At 41.6% G+C, this 17905-nt stretch overlaps 3 protein-coding genes across 4 annotated transcripts; 2 read left to right on the plus strand and 1 right to left on the minus strand.

The window, feature by feature from the left end:
- The first annotated feature begins 1357 nt into the window (after positions 1–1357).
- On the plus strand, positions 1358–6346 carry tor1 (torsin family 1). 2 transcript variants are annotated; one of them, XM_035910384.2, is made up of 5 exons: positions 1358–1732; positions 3245–3510; positions 3601–3776; positions 4116–4243; positions 4324–6346. In XM_035910384.2, the coding sequence occupies exons 1-5, from the start codon at positions 1534–1536 to the stop codon at positions 4566–4568; spliced, it is 1014 nt and encodes a 337-aa protein (XP_035766277.2). In that variant the 5' UTR covers positions 1358–1533; the 3' UTR covers positions 4569–6346. The 2 variants fall into 2 exon arrangements, with proteins under 2 accessions (XP_035766277.2, XP_006796903.2); XM_006796840.3 differs by lacking the exon at positions 1358–1732 and adding an exon at positions 1980–2291.
- Positions 6347–7175: 829 nt separating this feature from the next.
- On the minus strand, positions 7176–10118 carry nsa2 (NSA2 ribosome biogenesis homolog (S. cerevisiae)). Its single transcript, XM_006796841.3, has 6 exons — positions 9961–10118; positions 8529–8716; positions 8277–8427; positions 7967–8146; positions 7649–7841; positions 7176–7445 (listed from the first exon to the last, which is right to left on the minus strand). The coding sequence occupies exons 1-6, from the start codon at positions 9961–9963 to the stop codon at positions 7378–7380; spliced, it is 783 nt and encodes a 260-aa protein (XP_006796904.1). The 5' UTR covers positions 9964–10118; the 3' UTR covers positions 7176–7377.
- A 58-nt stretch (positions 10119–10176) lies between these two features.
- On the plus strand, positions 10177–17903 carry gfm2 (GTP dependent ribosome recycling factor mitochondrial 2). The gene is made up of 20 exons (XM_006796842.3): positions 10177–10650; positions 10747–10831; positions 12949–12994; positions 13088–13185; positions 13306–13431; positions 13502–13590; positions 13687–13775; positions 13878–13938; positions 14286–14471; positions 14566–14646; positions 14752–14900; positions 15633–15773; positions 15892–15991; positions 16081–16267; positions 16368–16444; positions 16526–16664; positions 16757–16942; positions 17131–17246; positions 17328–17510; positions 17608–17903. The coding sequence occupies exons 1-20, from the start codon at positions 10609–10611 to the stop codon at positions 17734–17736; spliced, it is 2310 nt and encodes a 769-aa protein (XP_006796905.2). The 5' UTR covers positions 10177–10608; the 3' UTR covers positions 17737–17903.
- Positions 17904–17905: the final 2 nt, after the last annotated feature.

Below are 17905 nucleotides of genomic sequence, written 5' to 3' on the forward strand. Positions count from 1 at the left end.
ATCACATCAATGGTTTATTTGAAGACTTCCAGCCATGGTTTAACATTCTAATTACACGACTGCCTTAACACTGCATTAAATTGATTAATAGACTCAACTGGCCTATCTCAAATTCTAAATGAGCCCACCCATCATCTTAATCACACTCTCAGTCTTGTCATGACACATGGTAGAGAAATGGAACATTTGAAAGTATTTTCTGAAATCTTTCTTTTGTCTAAGAATTTCTTAATAACCTATTATCAGACTTTTCTGAAAACTGTGTGAGATGCTTCTAGTTCATCCAAAACACCACAGCCAGAGCACTATCCATGACTATCCAGACACTCTTTTTTTATAAGATTGTATTCAAAACTTTCTTTTTCCATAAAGTTTTTAGTCAGGGTAGATTAGGTGACCCCTCCTTTAGTTATGCCAGATGCTGTTAAACTGTCTTCTCTCTCTTATAGTTTGTTTTTTGTCCTCTCTATTTCTATGCTCTTCTTTTTCTCCTGCCAGTCTGATCACCATGGTGGTGTGCAGATACTACCATGGTGATCAGACTGGCACTGGAGTGCTGATAGATGCTGAGTGCTCAGCTCTTTGAGGATCAGGATCAAAAAGACATCAGACCACCTTCTTCCTTAGGTCCGCCTGAGGCCTTTGTTTCATTATAGCAGAACCAGAGCTGTCACATTTATACAATTAAAAATAAATATAAGTGCAAAAAAGATTGTTGTATTGTTTCTTTTTTATTTATGCAAAATGTTATATTACGTATACATGAATAGCTTACACTTCATTTTGTAAGTGCCAGAATTAGTAAAAAAAAAAAAAATAAAAAAAAAAAAAGAATTTGGATGTCAAACAGATGTTTTTACTAGACAAATGGCTCCGTCAGAAGTTCAGTGAATTTTGCAATAATTTTGAATGGTCTTTCAAAACTGTCATATCCTGATTTAGTCTGCAGCTGAGGTCAGTGATTTTCCTCCATAACTGTTATCCTGTGGGAAATGTTTGTGTTTGGCAATGCTCTCCACCTAAAGACCAGCTTCACAATACACAAGACAACAAAACAATATATAATATATATATTAAATATGGCGGCCTCTCCTTGGTACCAAAACTATCCTGATTTTTGACAAGTCCAATGTGACCTGGGGATATTTGGCGTACTGTAACATATTGCAAATAAAGACCTAATGCGAAACCATGGAGGAGCTTTATGAGCACAATTCCAAAGACCATATAGTGTGGAAAAATATTGTAAAACACAAATATTAAAAAAGAAAGAAAGAAAGAAAAAAAAAGAAGTGCAGTGCAACAGTCATTGACTGCAACATCCGGACCTGGGAGAGGCAGACGTTACGCGCGAATTGTCAATCCTACCGAAAATAGATAAGGAGAAGAAGACGCAACCTCACCTTTGGACCCCTGACAACCGCAGCGCCACCTTCGCCAGCTGACTGTATCGAGTTCACTCACTCTACTCACAGGCTCCCTGCTTTTGTCTTTTTCCTACTCTGTTTTATGAAGCGGTGACATTTGTGAGAAATGAAGCCGAGTACGCGGCATTTCCTGCTGCTGTGGATGCTGGTGTGCTCCGGCACGACGCAGGCGATAGAGCCCATTAGCACCACCATAGCTGTCGGCATGGCTGCGGCTCTCACCGGGATTTTAGCTAGGTATCAGAACATTTTTTACTATTTCCACGAGTGCTGCCGACCAGAGTGGATTTCTTTCAACAAGACAGGTAGCATATCCACCAAACACACCTGAACCTATTCTGAACTGCACACAAACAACACCCCAACTGTCGCTAACTGCCGCTTTAACGTTAGCTGAGCGGGGGATGTGCTACATGATAAGCTAGCGATACGACTAGTTTATTGGTATAAACATGTATAGTGCTTTTCTTTTCTTGTCTTTTTGCATCTTTAAACTTGATAAACATTGTTTTGCCTGATGAGCGTAGAGCGACGCATTTGTCACGTGTTCGTGACGAATAAGGAAGTTCCGCGTTGTAGAGCAAGAAGCTAGTTGGTTTACATGTTTAGCGCGGTATGATCGTGGTGCTATGACTATTTTGCCACAGAAAACGACTCATACCCGAAATTAGTTAGTTTTAACGATGAGAGCGAGACACGTATATGTTCTTTTGCATATTTTTTTGACTGTCGGCGTGCTAGTTAACGCATTTGATCCGATCACAACAACAGTGGTTATCGGTATAGGCGCGACTCTAGGGCGGACTATCTACAATTACTTTCGCGAAAGCTGCGATTCCAAATGGATCGCCTTCAATGCGACAGGTGAGCAGGTGCCCCGTGCAGTGTAAACATAGTAGCTCTGTGCACATGGTTTGTTTGACCTCGATTAAAAGTGAAGGCAGCTGTAACGTTAATTATTTACGTTATCGTACGGCGCCGACGTTACAGTGCTATCGGTGTGGCTTATTTTAACCCTCGAAACTGAAAGCTAACAGAGTAAAAGACTTTTAGATCACCTTTCAGCAGTGAACATTGTGTAGACCCATCGGGTAACCTGATCTAAGCCAAAGACCGCCACTGCTGCTTCTTTAAATGTGAAAGGACTGAAGGCGCTAACTGTAGATGTGTGTAAATGTGCTGTGAATGTTTACATTAACTTTTTATCAGCCTGTAAAATGATGGAAATGTTTGCTTATGTTTGACACCACTGTTCTAGGTAGCCTTAACTGCTCATCTCGTCTGCGTGCAGTGTATGATTAAGAGGGTGTTCTAAATGAAGTTCTTCTAAAAGGCACGACGTTAGCCATTTTTTTTATCCTCCAAGCTGGTCAGCATGAGGATCTGGGAGCAGCTTAAAGTACTTTGGTCACAAGAACCATAAACCTAGTTGCAGCTGGAGTTCGATTCAGATCTTTTATGGCCATAATACAAATTTAATTATCCATCTGTCTTCACAGCTTGTCCAATGGAGGATTGGAGGTTACCCAAGCTGTCAGTGCACTTAATAAATTTTTTTTAAAGTATTTATTTAAATTTTTATCTATTCTGATTTTTAACCATTTGATCAGTTACTCTTTGTTGCGCACAAAGTTTGTACTGTCCTGTCAGGTATTTGTTGATATATCTTTCCCCTAACTATATGAACCTATAAATGGTTTATGATAATGAAGAAGGTGAGACTTTTAGCCACCCTACTGCTGTGGCTAAGGAATACAGGAAAATTGTTTTAGACTCATACATTTAGCCGTTAATTCCTTTGACATTCTGCTGTGTAGGTCTCCGAAATGACCTGGATACTAAACTCTTTGGGCAGCACATCGCTTCACGCATCATCTTAAAAGCTGTGAGTGGATTCATGAGCAATGAGAACCCGAAGAAGCCCCTGGTGCTCTCCCTGCACGGATGGACGGGCACAGGGAAGAACTTTGTCAGTAAGCTGATTGCTGAAAACATTTACAAGGAGGGAATGGACAGTAGCTTCGTTCACGTGTTCACATCCACACTTCACTTTCCACATCAAAGTCAAAATGCAACCTATAAGGTATGGAGAGCCACGCATTTAGCTTTTGATTGAAACCCAGTGGTCTTGCTCTGTTTGGCCCGATTTATTCTGTTGCCTCTCTCTCCTCAGTCTCAGTTACAGCAGTGGATCAAAGGCAACGTCACAAACTGCGAACGCTCCATGTTCATTTTTGACGAGATGGACAAGATGCATCCCGGCTTGATCGACAGCATCAAGCCCTACCTGGACTACTATGTCAAGCTGGACGGGGTTTCTTACCGCAAATCAATCTTCATCTTTCTCAGGTGAAAAGCTGAAAGCATTTCCACAGGACTAAGTCACTTTAAGCAGGTTCCGTATCTGTGTGGGTGTTGCACAGGGCATGTGAACAGCAATGCTCCTACTCCTCAAAAACACATTTGGAAAGAAGTTTTTGAGATGGTAATGGCTAATGGGCTCTTATTGTCTTATTGTTGTTATTAAATCAACTGAATGTGAGCAGTGCTGTCCACAAAAAAAAATTCCTAGCAGTATAAGGAGTGTGCTATACTTATTCTCAACAATGAAGTAAATAAAGGTATAAAGGCTGTGAGTGATAACAGACAGTTGAACGCTAAATCTTATGTTTCTAATCTTTTTCATAGCAATGCTGGAGGGGAGAGCATTATACAGACGGCGTTAGATTTCTGGAAACAAGGGCGAGATCGAGAAGAGATTGAGCTCAAAGACCTGGAAACATCGCTCTCTCTGTCAGTGTTCAACAACAACCAAAGTGAGTGTAAACGACACTAATATTTGTGCCATTATCCTTAATAAATGAGTAACTGCTCCACATGGAAATCTTTGTTCCAGGTGGCTTTTATCGTACGAATTTGATAGACAAGAACCTGGTGGACTTCTTCGTCCCTTTCTTGCCTCTGGAGTACCGACACGTCGTCCAGTGTGCCATGGCCGAGATGAAAGCCAGAGACATCAAGCCAGACCAGGACGTGGCAGACATGGTGGCCAGAGATTTAGTGTATTTTCCCAAATCTGAGAGGGTTTTCTCTGTGAAAGGCTGCAAGACGATAGAGAGCAAGCTGGACTACTACACATAATGTCAGCATCTGATGGATGCCGGGCTTGGTCACTATGTGCACTTTTTTCCCCTGAGGAAAACACTCAGCCAAAAGACTAAAGAGCTGACTGAAGAGGTCTTTGTGACGGTTTCTGTGTCTGGCCTTGTGGTCATGGAGATGATATCAGGAGGCCTTCTGTAGTGTTACATTTCACTCGCACTAAATGAAGGGCTGATGAAGAGCGCAGTGCCAGCTGAATGAAACATTAATAAGAATGAAATACTTTCCATTGCAACTGATCAAGGAGCTTGATGTGTGCTTTTATGTTGCAAGAATCTCAAAGAGAGTTTTTCCTGAGAGCTTCTTGGTTATTAAGGGTGTCCTTCAGTCAGTGAAACTGTCACTGTGGTGCATTTGTTTTTATGAATGTGTAATGCATCCATATAGATTACTGGAAAACACCTGCCTTACTACTTAATTTTAAATTCTTTTTAGTACTTTTAAAGTTAGGGTTTTTTTTGTTTTGTTTTTTTTACCCACTGGTCCACTGTACATGTAATTCAGTTAAGTCAAGGGAGGACTTTGTAGGTGAGATCATCACAGTGAAGCTGTTATAGAAAAGGATTACTGTGCAGTCCAAAAAGTAATGACGCAGAATAGTTTTACATGTGTCATATTAAAATTAACATTTGCAAAACATGTGTGCTACTGTTAATGTCTTAAATTAGCTTCATGTGATTCATTGCAAATATATTATATATGATAATATATTATGAATATGTTTGTAATGCATGAATATAATCCTACTTGAAAGGACACCACAGACTTTTTTTTTTTTTTTTTTTGCATCACTGGAGCTGCAACTGGGCCCTGCATAAACTTGGGATTTTTATTATTATTGTTTTGGGTTTTTTTGATAATTCAAATATGTGGTTGTATGTGACTGGTTATCTTGTTTTGATTTAAAGAAAGTAAAAAATGATTCCCCTCATAGCACAATACTGTCTGGGAAAGATGAAAGGAAGAGTATGAGAGCATACACCCCCAAATATGACACTTTGTTGGGTTTTGAAAGCATTTCAAAGATCTTTTCCATATTCTGCACAGCTGTTTATGGCTCCCTCTGACTCTGAGATAATTGGTGCTTATGGAAACTTACCTTACCAAGCTTCTTGGCTGTAAACACCACCAGAGTAGCAATGCACAAATAAAATATCCAGTTTTCTTTGTGGGACTGTTTTTTTTCCACATTTGGTTAGAACATAGGCACATAGCAGGACACAGTGGTATACAGATTGTATAAGGAGTATCTGAAAGCCATGCAGAAACAAATTAAAATAGCTAAATGTTAATTATTACAGTGCTTGTTATTAAAAAAGAATTAACATTAGTGGTTAAGCCGTCTACTTGCAAGGTCTTTATGAAGTCGTCATTCCTTAATGAAAGTGGTTTGACTTTTTAAAGCAGGGGGTCTAGGCCATGAGTTGTGTAATAATCAAACAACTTGCAAAACCTGACTGTGCAAAGTCTAAATGAGTGAACCTGAAATAAAGAGAAGCGTAACGTGATATACATTGCAGTAAGACCTTGCTCCTGTGCCAATATAAAGTCTAGTAAAATGTGAAGCTAAAAACATATTACAGAGCAAAAATCATTGTTTTATTGAAAGAATTAGGCACTTCAAAAGTAAAGTATGATGTCAACAGTTTGAGGAATATTAACTAAGCTTTATGATGCATATGTGCAACTTTGTATTGCAACAGACTTACAAAATTTCAGAGTTCAAAGTGTATGTGTCCCATTTCGTGTACTAGAGACAGACTAATAGTGAGTTTTGAAATTAATCTTTATTTATGGGCATTATTTTATTTCAGGATAAAACAGTATAGTTTGATTTATCTGAGAATAAAGTTGAAATGTGGAGATTAACAGTGTTTTTTCAAGTCAAACAACTTTATTCTCAAAATACAATTTTGGGTTCTTATCTCAGTCTACACCACCACCACAACAGGTTTTAAATCAATCAATCAATGTGAAAACTGAAGTGCTCACCTTTAACTTAAATTCAAGGGATTTTACAGAAGTATTGCTGTTCTAGAATTTCAGCCATTTTTCTACAAGGTCTCGCATTTCCAGAGGCTCAAAAGCAACAGGACAACTGACAGGCAGTTTCATATTCCGGTAAAGCCTGTCCCTTTGTTTTTCCATGACATTTATGGAATTGATTATATACACTGAATTTGCATTTGGTATCTTCTAGCTGGAGCTCTCAATATGAGGTCCAAAGAGATGTTAATGCAAAAGAAGGACATCCTCATGTTTCTATGATGCTTTTCAATAGCAAAGGGATCCTGTTGCTAGTGCTTAATTATTATCTACCATACACTGCTGTAGACTAAGCAGTTTGTAAGAAGTTAAAGCGTCATGAAAACATGGCACTCATATGTCTGATTATAGCTGTGACCTGGCTTTATGTAACAGTTTAGCCCGTCAGGATCCCACACAGTCCTCCTTTGTTAAACAGAGTATCCGAACCCTCAATATTATCAGCAACAACCAGTATCACAGTTTGCGCAGTGGAAAACATCATGACTACTTTACTATTTTTCATATGTGTGCACACAAGTATGCAAAAGTCAAAAAGGATCTGGTGTCATTTCAAGTTTATTTATTAAATTTAACACCGTAATTGCCACACTTTTCCCCCTCAGAGTGTCCTTTTTGTTACAAACAATGTTACCAAGCTCAGCACCAAAATCTTCATGAGTCTGCAGATTTCATTGCTTGTTGCATATTTAGGTGGATACACAACAGCTACCAGGCACGGTCAGAAGGCAGGTCCAAAGTCTTATACCAGCAGAACTGCATTAATGCAGCCGTCGTTCTCTGGGTTATTTGTCACCTGAGCATATTTACCTAAGGAGTGAAATAGATGACATTTAAATATTTAGCCCTTTTCCACCATTTGTAGCCTGAAATACAGTAAATATACACACCGCTGCACTCATCCAAGAATATGTAACCATTTGTCAACACTGATATTTTGTCATCATTTACCAAGACTGGTGAGTGATGGGACTGTTGCAGCACATGTAAATGAGCTGAGTTTAAAGACTCACCCCAGATAACTTTTCCTCCTTGTGTTACCAGGCCCAGCTCACTGACATTGACTTCTATAACTGTTCCTTTTGTGATGACTCCTAGAGAGGTGTAGAGGGGTGAGGAAGGGTTCTTCTTCACTCCCAGGATTGGAAGACAGAACGTTGCTTTCAGCTCTGGGTGTGTGACGTGAGCCTTCTTAAATCGCAAACCCTGAAAACAGAACAGAAAAATGGCAAGAAACAATGAGCATGTGAAGGAAAGGTGTTTCCTTCAAGTGCAGAATATAACATGTAACACGTGCAAACATTTCAGTCTGTCATCTGCTTCCATCTTACCGTCGGTCTGATGAAACGTTCATACTTTGGAGGTTTACGGGTAAAGCCGTCGCCCACAAAGCAAACTTTTGTGACCATCCTCTTCCAGGCTTTCTTTTGTCTCTTTCCGGTTCTGATAACTTTAAGCACCTCTGTCTCTCCTTGTGCGCGCACCTTGGGCAGAGGCACTTCCCATTTGCCCTACAGAAATGAATCCAGGTGGAGTTTACAAACAGTGACAATATTTCCACACATGGCAAAATGAAAGATGGCCCTGAAAAAACAAACTGGAAAAGCTGCAGCTGATGAGCAGATATTTGCCGACACTTACGGCCTTCTCTTTCCTCTTCTGTTTGATCATGTTGGAGAGAACTTTGGCACGAGACTGTCCCTCTCTGTCCAGCAGGTAGGCTGGCACTGCTCCCTCGGGGGTCTTATCATCGTTCTTCTGCTTCGTCTTTCTCTGTTCGTGCATTTTGATGCTGCAAAGACACATTAGATATTTGGATGTTTATGGAAGTTGTATTTTTGTGTTTTTGTATTTGACCTTTTTCTTTTTAAAAAAAAAAAAAAAAACCCTCACGTCTTCTTCATCTGGATCTTCTCTGCATGTCTCTGTTTGTGGTACAGTTTGGCCTTCAAACCTATCATCTTCTTGGCTTTGTGAGACCGCTCGTGGGCCTCACGGCTCTCCTTCTTCCTTTTCCTTTCATGGTGATCCAAACGGTATCCATGCCGCTTGCGGTGTAACTCAATGTGCTCGTTCTGGGGCTACAAGAGAAACAAAACAATCATGAAAATCAATTGAACCCAATTAAAAGATATAATAAGAGCATGGCTTCTCTTTGCAATTTCAAGTAAAATCTACTGCACAGGATCCAGAATACCGTAGCTCCAGCACTACTGATAACAGCCTGTTCAGTGATTTAACTCCACAACCGTCTAATTCTAAAAAAAATAATAAAAATCTATAAAGAGTACTAGAGGCTGTGAAGCAGGCACATCTGAATTTACTGCTGAGCTATACGAGTTTCTCAATGAAAGCAGAGCAGCCTGGTGGTGTTTCTACAGCTCTCTGAACCACCCCACCGAAAATGAGATGTAGAAAGCACAAGGTTAGCAACAAAACAACAACAAAAATAAATAGGTCAGTACATATTGTCAAAATGAGTGTGTGTTTTCACAGATTCTTATTAAAGGGCAGCAGGCTGGAGATGTTGTCCCACACACCTCTGATCATGGAGGTCAACAATATTTTTCTGATTCAAAATTCATGATTTAAATAAGTTGTAAACAGCTGACTCTGTGACAGCACTGGTTTAGATGGCAGAAACAGAAATGCCAACAAAAATTCAAACCTTAATGGTTTCATCACAGCACAAAAGTTTCATTTAACTTTAACCTCCAAAACACTACGTTGGGCTGTGAAGTTATGTAATTTACATTAAGAAGCTTAGATCTACTTGAAATTTAATTAAACATGTTCATCAAATATTAGATCAAAGAAAATGTAAGAAACCATCTCTCGGACCATCTCACTTGTGGAGATTTCTTTTACAAATTTGGCGCATTAAATGCTAAATTATGAATTTGTTTTACACATAACAGGCAGGTTTTTCCAGATGTAAAACAACAATGGGAGATTATTTCAACACAGAAACGCATAAGAGGTATGACAGTTCAGATTAACTTCAGTCAGCTTCACTGTCTAAAATACAAAAGCTCTACAAAAACAGAGCGAAATGGCCTTTAGCTTCACCTAACATAGCATAGCATAGCTCTTCCATAGCTAAATACCCGAAATGTTCTTAACTTTAACATTAGAGGGAATATAACGCACTCGGTTAAGTAATATCAAAATGTTTTGACACAGTAAGAATCACAGTGCTGTTCAGAGCAGCGGAGCGCGTCCCTCAGCCACATGTAATCCAAAGCTAACGCTAGCACGACATGCTAACGCGTTAAACTCCCTGATAAAAGCTAATTAGTGTATTTTAAACAATTTGATTTCTTACCATTTTGTGTGCGCGGAGTTACGTGTTACGATGAACGTGTCGTAGATGCTAACAGTTGGTAAAGACGAAAGGTTTCGGTGTTTTTTGCTTCAGGCTGGGGTCCTTCTGATGTTGTTTTCCCCGAAGCCGATACTTAGAGGAAGGACGTCATCGTTCTGTAACCACTTGTCCGTTCGTTTCAACTGACCGGCCTCAGTTTAATGTAACACACGGACGGATAAAGTTTACTGTTCACGCTGCGAATAGAAAAACTTACAAAAATGCTATTGTAAATTATGAGAGTATATTAAATGAGCTACAGCCGCAAATATGGACGGAAACAGAATTGATTTGATATCCGGAACTATGTTATGATCTCTAAGGTGTCCCGGGGATGCATTTTGACGTGTACCAAGCGTGACTTTTTTTTTGAGAGGTATATTTTTTCATCTATGTAGGGCTTCTTTCGGTTTTGGGTAAAGTTCAGTAATGTGCTGATTAGAACGACAGTCTTCCCGGCTCTCCTGTTTTAAATGTTGTGCTGCATCCGTAAAGAGTCGGCTGACATTGCTTCGTTCAGTCCTCTTCTGTCTAATGTTCCTCCAGTATGGCTCAAGTCTTCTCTGACTCTGAAGAAATGGCTGCTCGGATAATAAGCAGATATTAAAAATGTCTCTCAGGGGATTGCAGACCTTTAGCAGGATGATTCGGGTGAGATATAATTTTTTCCACCCCCCAAAAAATCAGTACTGCCAGTGATTGGATATATTAACTCTTATGATTTGATAACCTGGTTTTGGTCCACAGGGGAGGCGTTTATTCGCTGCGGGGCTGCAGTGCTGCAGATGTAGACTAAGCTGTCACGTAAAGAGACATTACAGCCTTCTTCCAGGTAAGTTCTCTTATTGGTCTCCAAAAGTTGATTCTGTTCATCTGGACGTAGCGTATTCTGGGAGAAACGTTTCGTCACTCATCCACTTCTTCAGTCTCAGCTGACTGCAGGATTCCCCAATCTTATAAACAGTACATTTGCATAATGACTGAAACCAGCCACTGAAGGAACAATGGGCTGTGAGGTCAGTTCCTTAATCATAATTATGCAAATTCTCATGACCATTGATCAACAACCACTGACCAAAACCCACTGATCAAAGACCACTGATCAATGGCCATGAGTACCATACACAGAGAGTTGGGGAATGGCTGCAATCACAGCATTGTAATATGGCGAAAGATGTACCTTTAGGCCCCCTCCTCGATTCAGAGATGGTCTTTCCCTTTTCACGTAAATGGCCTCCTTGACTCCACGCTCAAACCAGCGTTCCTCCCTGTCCAGGATGTGTACATCCTCATCCTTGAAAGAGTGTCCACTAGCCTGTAGGTGTAAATAGACTGCAGAGTCCTGGCCTGACGAGGTAGCTCTTCTGTGTGGTGCCATCCGCTTCGCCAGAGGTTGTTTGGTTTCCCCGATGTATAAATCCTGGCAATCCTCCTGGCACTTAACAGCGTACAATATGTTACTCTGTTTGTGTTGGGGGACCCGATCCTTGGGGTGGACCAATTTTTGGCGCAGTGTGTTTTGGGGTTTAAAAGCCACAGAGACCCGGTGTTTTGAAAAAATGCGTCTCAACTGTTCCGATACTCCTGACACATATGGGATCACTACAGGTTTTCGCTTGGGCAGCGGTTGTCCTTCTCTCCTGGATCGGCTGGAGCTTTCTTTGGGTGCCTTTTCAGCTTTGACAAAAGTCCAGCTGGGATGACCACATTTACTCAGGGCCTTTTTGATGTGCTGTTCTTCTGCCTCCCTGGCCGCTGTGTCAGTGGGGATGGTGTTCGCTCTGTGTTGTAGCGTCCTGATGACACTCAGTTTGTGCTCCAGTGGATGATGAGAGTCAAACCTTAGATCCTGATCCGTATGTGTAGGTTTACGGTACACGTCAGCTTTTAGATGTCCCCCATTACTGATGGAAATCTCACAGTCTAAGAAGGCTAACCTGCCACTTTTCATATCTTCCCTGGTGAATTTGATGTGTCGGTCCACCGAGTTAATGTGATCCGTGAAATGTAGTGCGTCCTGAGATTTGATTTTCACCCAGGTGTCATCCACATATCTGAACCAATGGCTTGGTGGTGTTCCAGGGTAGGATAGCAAAGCCCTCTTTTCCACTTCTTCCATGTACAAATTGGCCACGATGGGTGAAACTGGGGAGCCCATGGCACACCCATGTTTCTGCCTGTAGAACTGACCCTTGTATGTGAAGTAGGTGGAATTAAGACAGAGTTCCAAAAGCAAACACACTTGGTCGATGCTGAGAGTAGTCCTGTTGCTGAGGTTGGTGTCATCCTGTAATCTCTTACGGACTACCTCCAACGCTTCCGTGACTGGGATGCAAGTGAAGAGAGATGTAACGTCGTACGAGACCATGGTTTCATCTGCCTCCATAATGACATCTCTCACCTTCTCAACAAAATCCAGGGTGTTCTGGATGTGGTGTTCAGAGCTGCCCACCAGTGGGTTGAGGATCAAAGCCAGAAACTTGGAGATGTTATAGGTGACAGAATTGATCATGCAGACAAGCTCCACTTTTGGAAATTTATTTTCCTGGATGCTTGAGAATGCATCAAGACGTTCTCTTATTGGATTAATTGGTTAGGTGAAGATTTGTGATATATTTAAGATGTATTTTCATATGAAGTACAAAAACCTGTCATTGTGTGTGTTTTAGTTTGAGATTGTTAAACTTAATTATTGCTCTGAATTTAAAAATAGTTTGAGACCTTCTTAAATAAATTAAATTATTTTGCAGAATGTGAAAAAAACAACTGGTTCAGAAATCTTGGGTGTACGTTTGTAAAGATATCAATAGAAAGCAAACTAGGCCTTTGCTCTTCTTTCCTGTAATACAACAGTCAACAACAGTCAGTTGCAGGATAAACTAGTCAGTGATAGACTTTAATGTGGCAGCAGTGAAATCCTCATAATTGTGCTTCCTGTTCCTGTCATAGATGATGTCAAATCATTACGGGCTCTCGTCAACCCTGAAATATCCAGGTGAGTAATTTAATTGCATTCTGCATCTGCATTAAAAAGTACCCGGCAGATTCTGCTGTGTTCTTAGAGTCCCATTAATTCATGTGTCTACAGAATCCGAAACATCGGCATCATGGCCCACATCGATGCAGGCAAGACGACAACCACAGAGAGGATGCTTTACTACGCCGGTTACACAAGGGCATTGGGAGGTGTGCAGGAAAACAGCATGCAGCAGTGATGCTAATTCTTAATTATCCAAACCTGACTCTGATTCTTTTTTAAAAATGTTTTTTTTTAACAATTTGATTTCATGTCACTGTTGTTTTTAGATGTTGACGATGGGGATACAGTGACAGATTTTATGGCCCAAGAGCGAGAGCGTGGCATCACCATACAGTCAGCAGCAGTAACGTTTGACTGGAAAAGTCATAGAATAAATCTCATAGACACACCAGGTAAGAATAAAGAAATAAGGCAACTTCTAGTAGAAATTAAAAAAATGACTGAATGACTACGTCACTACAGGACACGTTGACTTCACGCTTGAGGTGGAGCGGGCACTTCGTGTGCTTGATGGGGCTGTGGCGGTGTTCGACGCGTCGGCTGGCGTTGAGGTTATTTCCCCTTTTCCAAACACCTTCCTTTTTTTCATTAAAATTGGCTTCAGGCTCTGATCATTGTGGGTTTTTTTCCTTTGAAAACGCCAACAGGCTCAGACTCTGACCGTGTGGAGACAAGCAGAGAAGCACCACATCCCCTGTGTTTGTTTCCTCAATAAGATGGACAAGCCTGCAGCGAAGTGAGTGACTCAGTTTAAGTTTTCCCATTTAATGCAAGTTTTGTTTTACTTTTCTGTTGCAGTGTTAAAATTGAGACTCTCTTTCATTTTGTTTTCTTTCAGCTTGAGTTTCTGCATTGAGAGCATAAGGCAGAAATTGAAAGCCAATCCAGTCCTCTTGCAGGTAGGTCATCAGAAATTTTCAACAGCTCTTTACGTTCCTGAAAAGTTTTTCTGTTTTATTTTGCCGATTTTATTTACACATAGTTTTGAGTCTTCAGCCTCAACTGACATCTACACATCAGCAGCTTTATACATATATATATTTTATATTTCACAGTTAAAACACCGCACCAGTGTGGATGTAAGCCTAGGATATTAAATGTGATCCTAAACTTGGCTAGCACAAAAACAGGTTTAAAACAAAATGTACTTACTGGATGAACTGAACACAGTGTCTTTTAGTACAACAATACAACACACAAGTATTTAACAGCAATATTTCACAGTCTATAAACCCCTGTGTCATAGATTCCTGTTGGCAGTGGAAAGAACTTCACAGGTGTTGTTGACTTGTTAACCAGCCAGAAGCTGATGTGGAAGATGAAATCTATGAGAGATGATGGCAGAGCGTTTGAAGTCAAAGCTCTTGACCGGTCTGATGATCCAGACCTCCTGCAGGTGGTCAGCGATGCAAGGACAGCTTTAATTGAGCAGGTACACGATCAGATTGGAGTAACGTTTTCCAGCATTTCTTAAGGTGCCTCCGATTTTTTTTCTTCCAGTTTACACGTCTTTTCTCAAATCACAGGTCGCTGATCTGGACGATGAGTTTGCAGAACTGTTGCTAACCGATTTTAGCGAGAATTTCGATGCCATTCCCTCTAATAAAGTAAGTCTTGCAAATTGTAGTACCCCAATATGACCTTTTAAAGTACATCAGTGCTGCTGTTAGTTCTTGTGAATATAGACTTATCAGTGTCGAACATGTCTCCAGCTTCAAGAAGCCGTGCGGCGAGTTACTCTGGCCCGTAAAGGTGTACCGGTCCTCTGTGGCAGCTCTTTGAGAAACAAAGGTGTTCAGCCTCTTTTAGATGCCATCACTGCCTACCTGCCTGCTCCTAATGAACGACACCATGATGTGGTGTAAGTGAACCTTTCAGCTTACTGCTAACTTAGACTAGACCTGTTATAACACCAAGTTAAGTCTTATCATTTTAGATCACATTGCTCTAGTTTTGATCAGATTAGGCTGGAAGGATTGTTTTGTTTTGTTTTTTTCAATTTGATATGATTAATTGTTACTGAAATGATTGTTTCTTTATCTGTTGACTAGATTACAACTGAACCTAACTACAGAGAATGCTTGGTGTTGATGCTGTGAATAGCACTGATTATCTCTTCGTCATGGCTTCTGTTAGCTAGTGGGAAATATTAGGAAGCAAGTGAACATTTTGCTCTCAGAGTTGATGTGTTAGAAGCAAGAAAAATGGGAGAGCGTAAGGATTTGAGCGAGTCTGACGAAGGCCAAATTGTGATGGCTAGACGACTGTGTCAGAGCATCTCCTAAACTGCAGCTCTTGTGGGGTGTTCCCGAGTTGCAGCGGTCAGTAGAAAGGTGAAAGAGAGGCGTCAGAATACACCGCGTGTCCCAGTTTGTTGCATATGGGGATCCGTAATCGCAGACCCGTCAGGGTTTCCATGCTCACCTCTGTCAACCTCTGAAAGGGCCAACAAGGTGAAAGGGTCATGTTAGCATCAGGAATGGTTGACTTGGCCTCCAAATTCTGAAAATTCAATCGAGCGGCTGTGGGATGTGCTGGACAAACAAGACTGATACACGGAGGCCCTTAAGCCCTGTTCATTATCATCTCACAGGCGGTGGTACAAAGACGACCTGTGTGCACTGGCCTTCAAGGTTCTCCACGACAAGCAGCGCGGCCCTCTGGTGTTTCTTAGGATCTACTCTGGTACTCTGAAACCACAGACGGCGCTCCACAACATCAACAGGAACAGCACGTATGCAGTTTCGAACCTCTGATCTCCACAGAAGCTGCAGTGTAACACACTTTCACAGACGTACTCCATCATAGAGTCATCATTACAACGCAGCATGTCCAATCTTGTATATTTGCAGTGAGAGGATGAGCAGGCTGCTGGTGCCATTTGCTGACCAGCATGTAGAAATCCCTTCGATGACAGCGGGAAATATTGCCCTTACTGTGGGACTCAAGCAGGTAGAGCTTCTCTAAATTTCCAATATTTGCTTAAATTAAGATTTCCCCCCACCCTCAAATGTTCCTTATGGTTTCTCCTTTCATTTAAGACAGTTACAGGAGACACTATTGTGTCATCGAAGGCGTCAGCAGCAGCCGCGGCCCGCCGAGTCCAAAATGACAGCGAGGCGGGAAAGAGGAGCAGAGAGTGTGCCAGCGTGATCCTGTCAGGAGTGGAGGTCCCTGATCCCGTCTTCTTCTGCACCATAGAACCGCCATCTATGTCCAAACAGGCCGGTCAGTTATTTGAGGCGATTATGTGCTAGTGTGTCGCTGTGCTTCACCAACTATGTGCTCACTCACTCACTTATTCATTTATTTGTTTTTACCATGAAAGATCTTGAAAATGTGCTCAACTGCCTCCAAAGAGAAGACCCCAGTCTCAAAGTCCGAGTTGATCCAGACTCTGGTCAGGTAATGCATCGGATTAGCCGGGACTTTCTTTGTCCAGTGCTAGAATGAGTCACCGAAACCACCTTCGCTCTCCGTTCTCAGACCATTTTATGCGGAATGGGAGAGCTGCACATCGAGATCATCCACGATCGAATCAGAAGAGAGTACGGCATTGAGACTCACCTCGGGCCGCTGCAGGTTGCTTACAGAGAGACAATTCTCCACGAGGCTTCGGCTTCAGGTACAAACACTTTTCACTTGTTACATTTGGAGGAACAGTTTTCGTCAGCTTTGCGCAGCAGCCGTCAAATTCTTTTTATGAATTTGGTGCAGACACGCTGGACCGGACAGTAGGGGAGAGAAGACATGTCGTAACAGTGGAGCTGGCTGTCGGGCCTGTGGATATCGCCTCAGTGGGTGGTTCATGCGAACTGGCTTTCACGGAAGAATTAGAGGGACAGCTTTCAGCAGAAATGAAAGAGGCAGTGGAGAATGGAGTGCACAGCTCATTTCTTCAAGGTAAATGGACCAAACTCATTTTTTCTTTTGTGAAGTATCATTTTCATGACTTAAAACACACAAAGCACTGGAACGTCCCTTATTTTGGTTAAATTTTTTTTTAATTATATGCTGTATATTTATTACAACTTCATTTTAATCTGTTTTACTGAATTTCCCCCCTTAATTGCAATAACTCCTTCATTCAGGTCCACTGCTAGGTTACCCATTGCAGAGTGTGTCTACACTGATGCAGCGTGTTACCATAGAACCTGGGACATCACCTGCCATGGTGTCTGCCTGCGTGTCTCGCTGCATGCTGAAGGTAAAAGCGTTATTGATAAGCTCTAATTGGTTAGTGCTGGAACTATAAGGCTGAGCTGTGGTTCCATTTCTTTGGATGCAGGCCCTGCGGCTCGCGGGTGGACAGGTCCTCGAGCCAGTCATGTCGTTAGAAGTGACTGTCGGCGATGACCACCTCAGCTCGGTGCTGGGAGACTTGGCTCAAAGACGAGGAACGGTCAGAGACATCCAGAGCCGTCATGACAACAAGGTGCTCTTAGCAACCGTGCCCCTGGCTGAGATGATGGTGAGAGGACACTCAAATGTTAACAGATTGCTTTTTTGGAGGGTTTAATTTGCCAGTGAGAATTATTTATGATTTAAAAACTTGTGTCCACGTAAAGGGTTATTCCACCGTTCTACGAACACTGACATCTGGCAACGCCACCTTCTCCCTGGAGCTGGATACCTACGAGGCCATGAACCCTCAGGAGCAGAACACACTCCTCAAAAGACTCTCTGGCCTGCTGTGATCCCAGTTCAGTAATGTGACCAGAAGCCTTCTCAAACAGAGAGATGATTTTTTTCCTCCCCCTCAGACAATAATAATTAGTCTGGATCAAATATTTATTCTGTGAATATCTACAGCTGGTTAACAGTGACAAGAATGTGTATGATGTTCTAAAATAAATGTGAAACCAG

The sequence above is a fragment of the Neolamprologus brichardi genome, chromosome 7 (assembly GCF_056152115.1).
Source record: "Neolamprologus brichardi isolate AB-2024 chromosome 7, ASM5615211v1, whole genome shotgun sequence".
Taxonomy (NCBI): Eukaryota; Metazoa; Chordata; class Actinopteri; order Cichliformes; family Cichlidae; genus Neolamprologus; species Neolamprologus brichardi.

Coding starts and splice junctions, on each gene's coding strand:
- tor1 (XM_035910384.2), top strand. CDS start 1,534: ATGAAGCCGAGTACGCGGCATTTCCTGCTGCTGTGGATGCTGGTGTGC. Junction 3,511..3,600: donor GTCAAAATGCAACCTATAAG/GTATGGAGAGCC, acceptor CTCTCTCCTCAG/TCTCAGTTACAGCAGTGGAT. Junction 4,244..4,323: donor AGTGTTCAACAACAACCAAA/GTGAGTGTAAAC, acceptor TCTTTGTTCCAG/GTGGCTTTTATCGTACGAAT.
- nsa2 (XM_006796841.3), bottom strand. Junction 8,428..8,528: donor AAGATCCAGATGAAGAAGAC/GTGAGGGTTTTT, acceptor GTGTCTTTGCAG/CATCAAAATGCACGAACAGA. Junction 7,446..7,648: donor AGGAGGAAAAGTTATCTGGG/GTGAGTCTTTAA, acceptor TTCACTCCTTAG/GTAAATATGCTCAGGTGACA.
- gfm2 (XM_006796842.3), top strand. CDS start 10,609: ATGTCTCTCAGGGGATTGCAGACCTTTAGCAGGATGATTCGG. Junction 13,776..13,877: donor ATGGACAAGCCTGCAGCGAA/GTGAGTGACTCA, acceptor GTTTTCTTTCAG/CTTGAGTTTCTGCATTGAGA. Junction 16,268..16,367: donor ATCTATGTCCAAACAGGCCG/GTCAGTTATTTG, acceptor TTACCATGAAAG/ATCTTGAAAATGTGCTCAAC.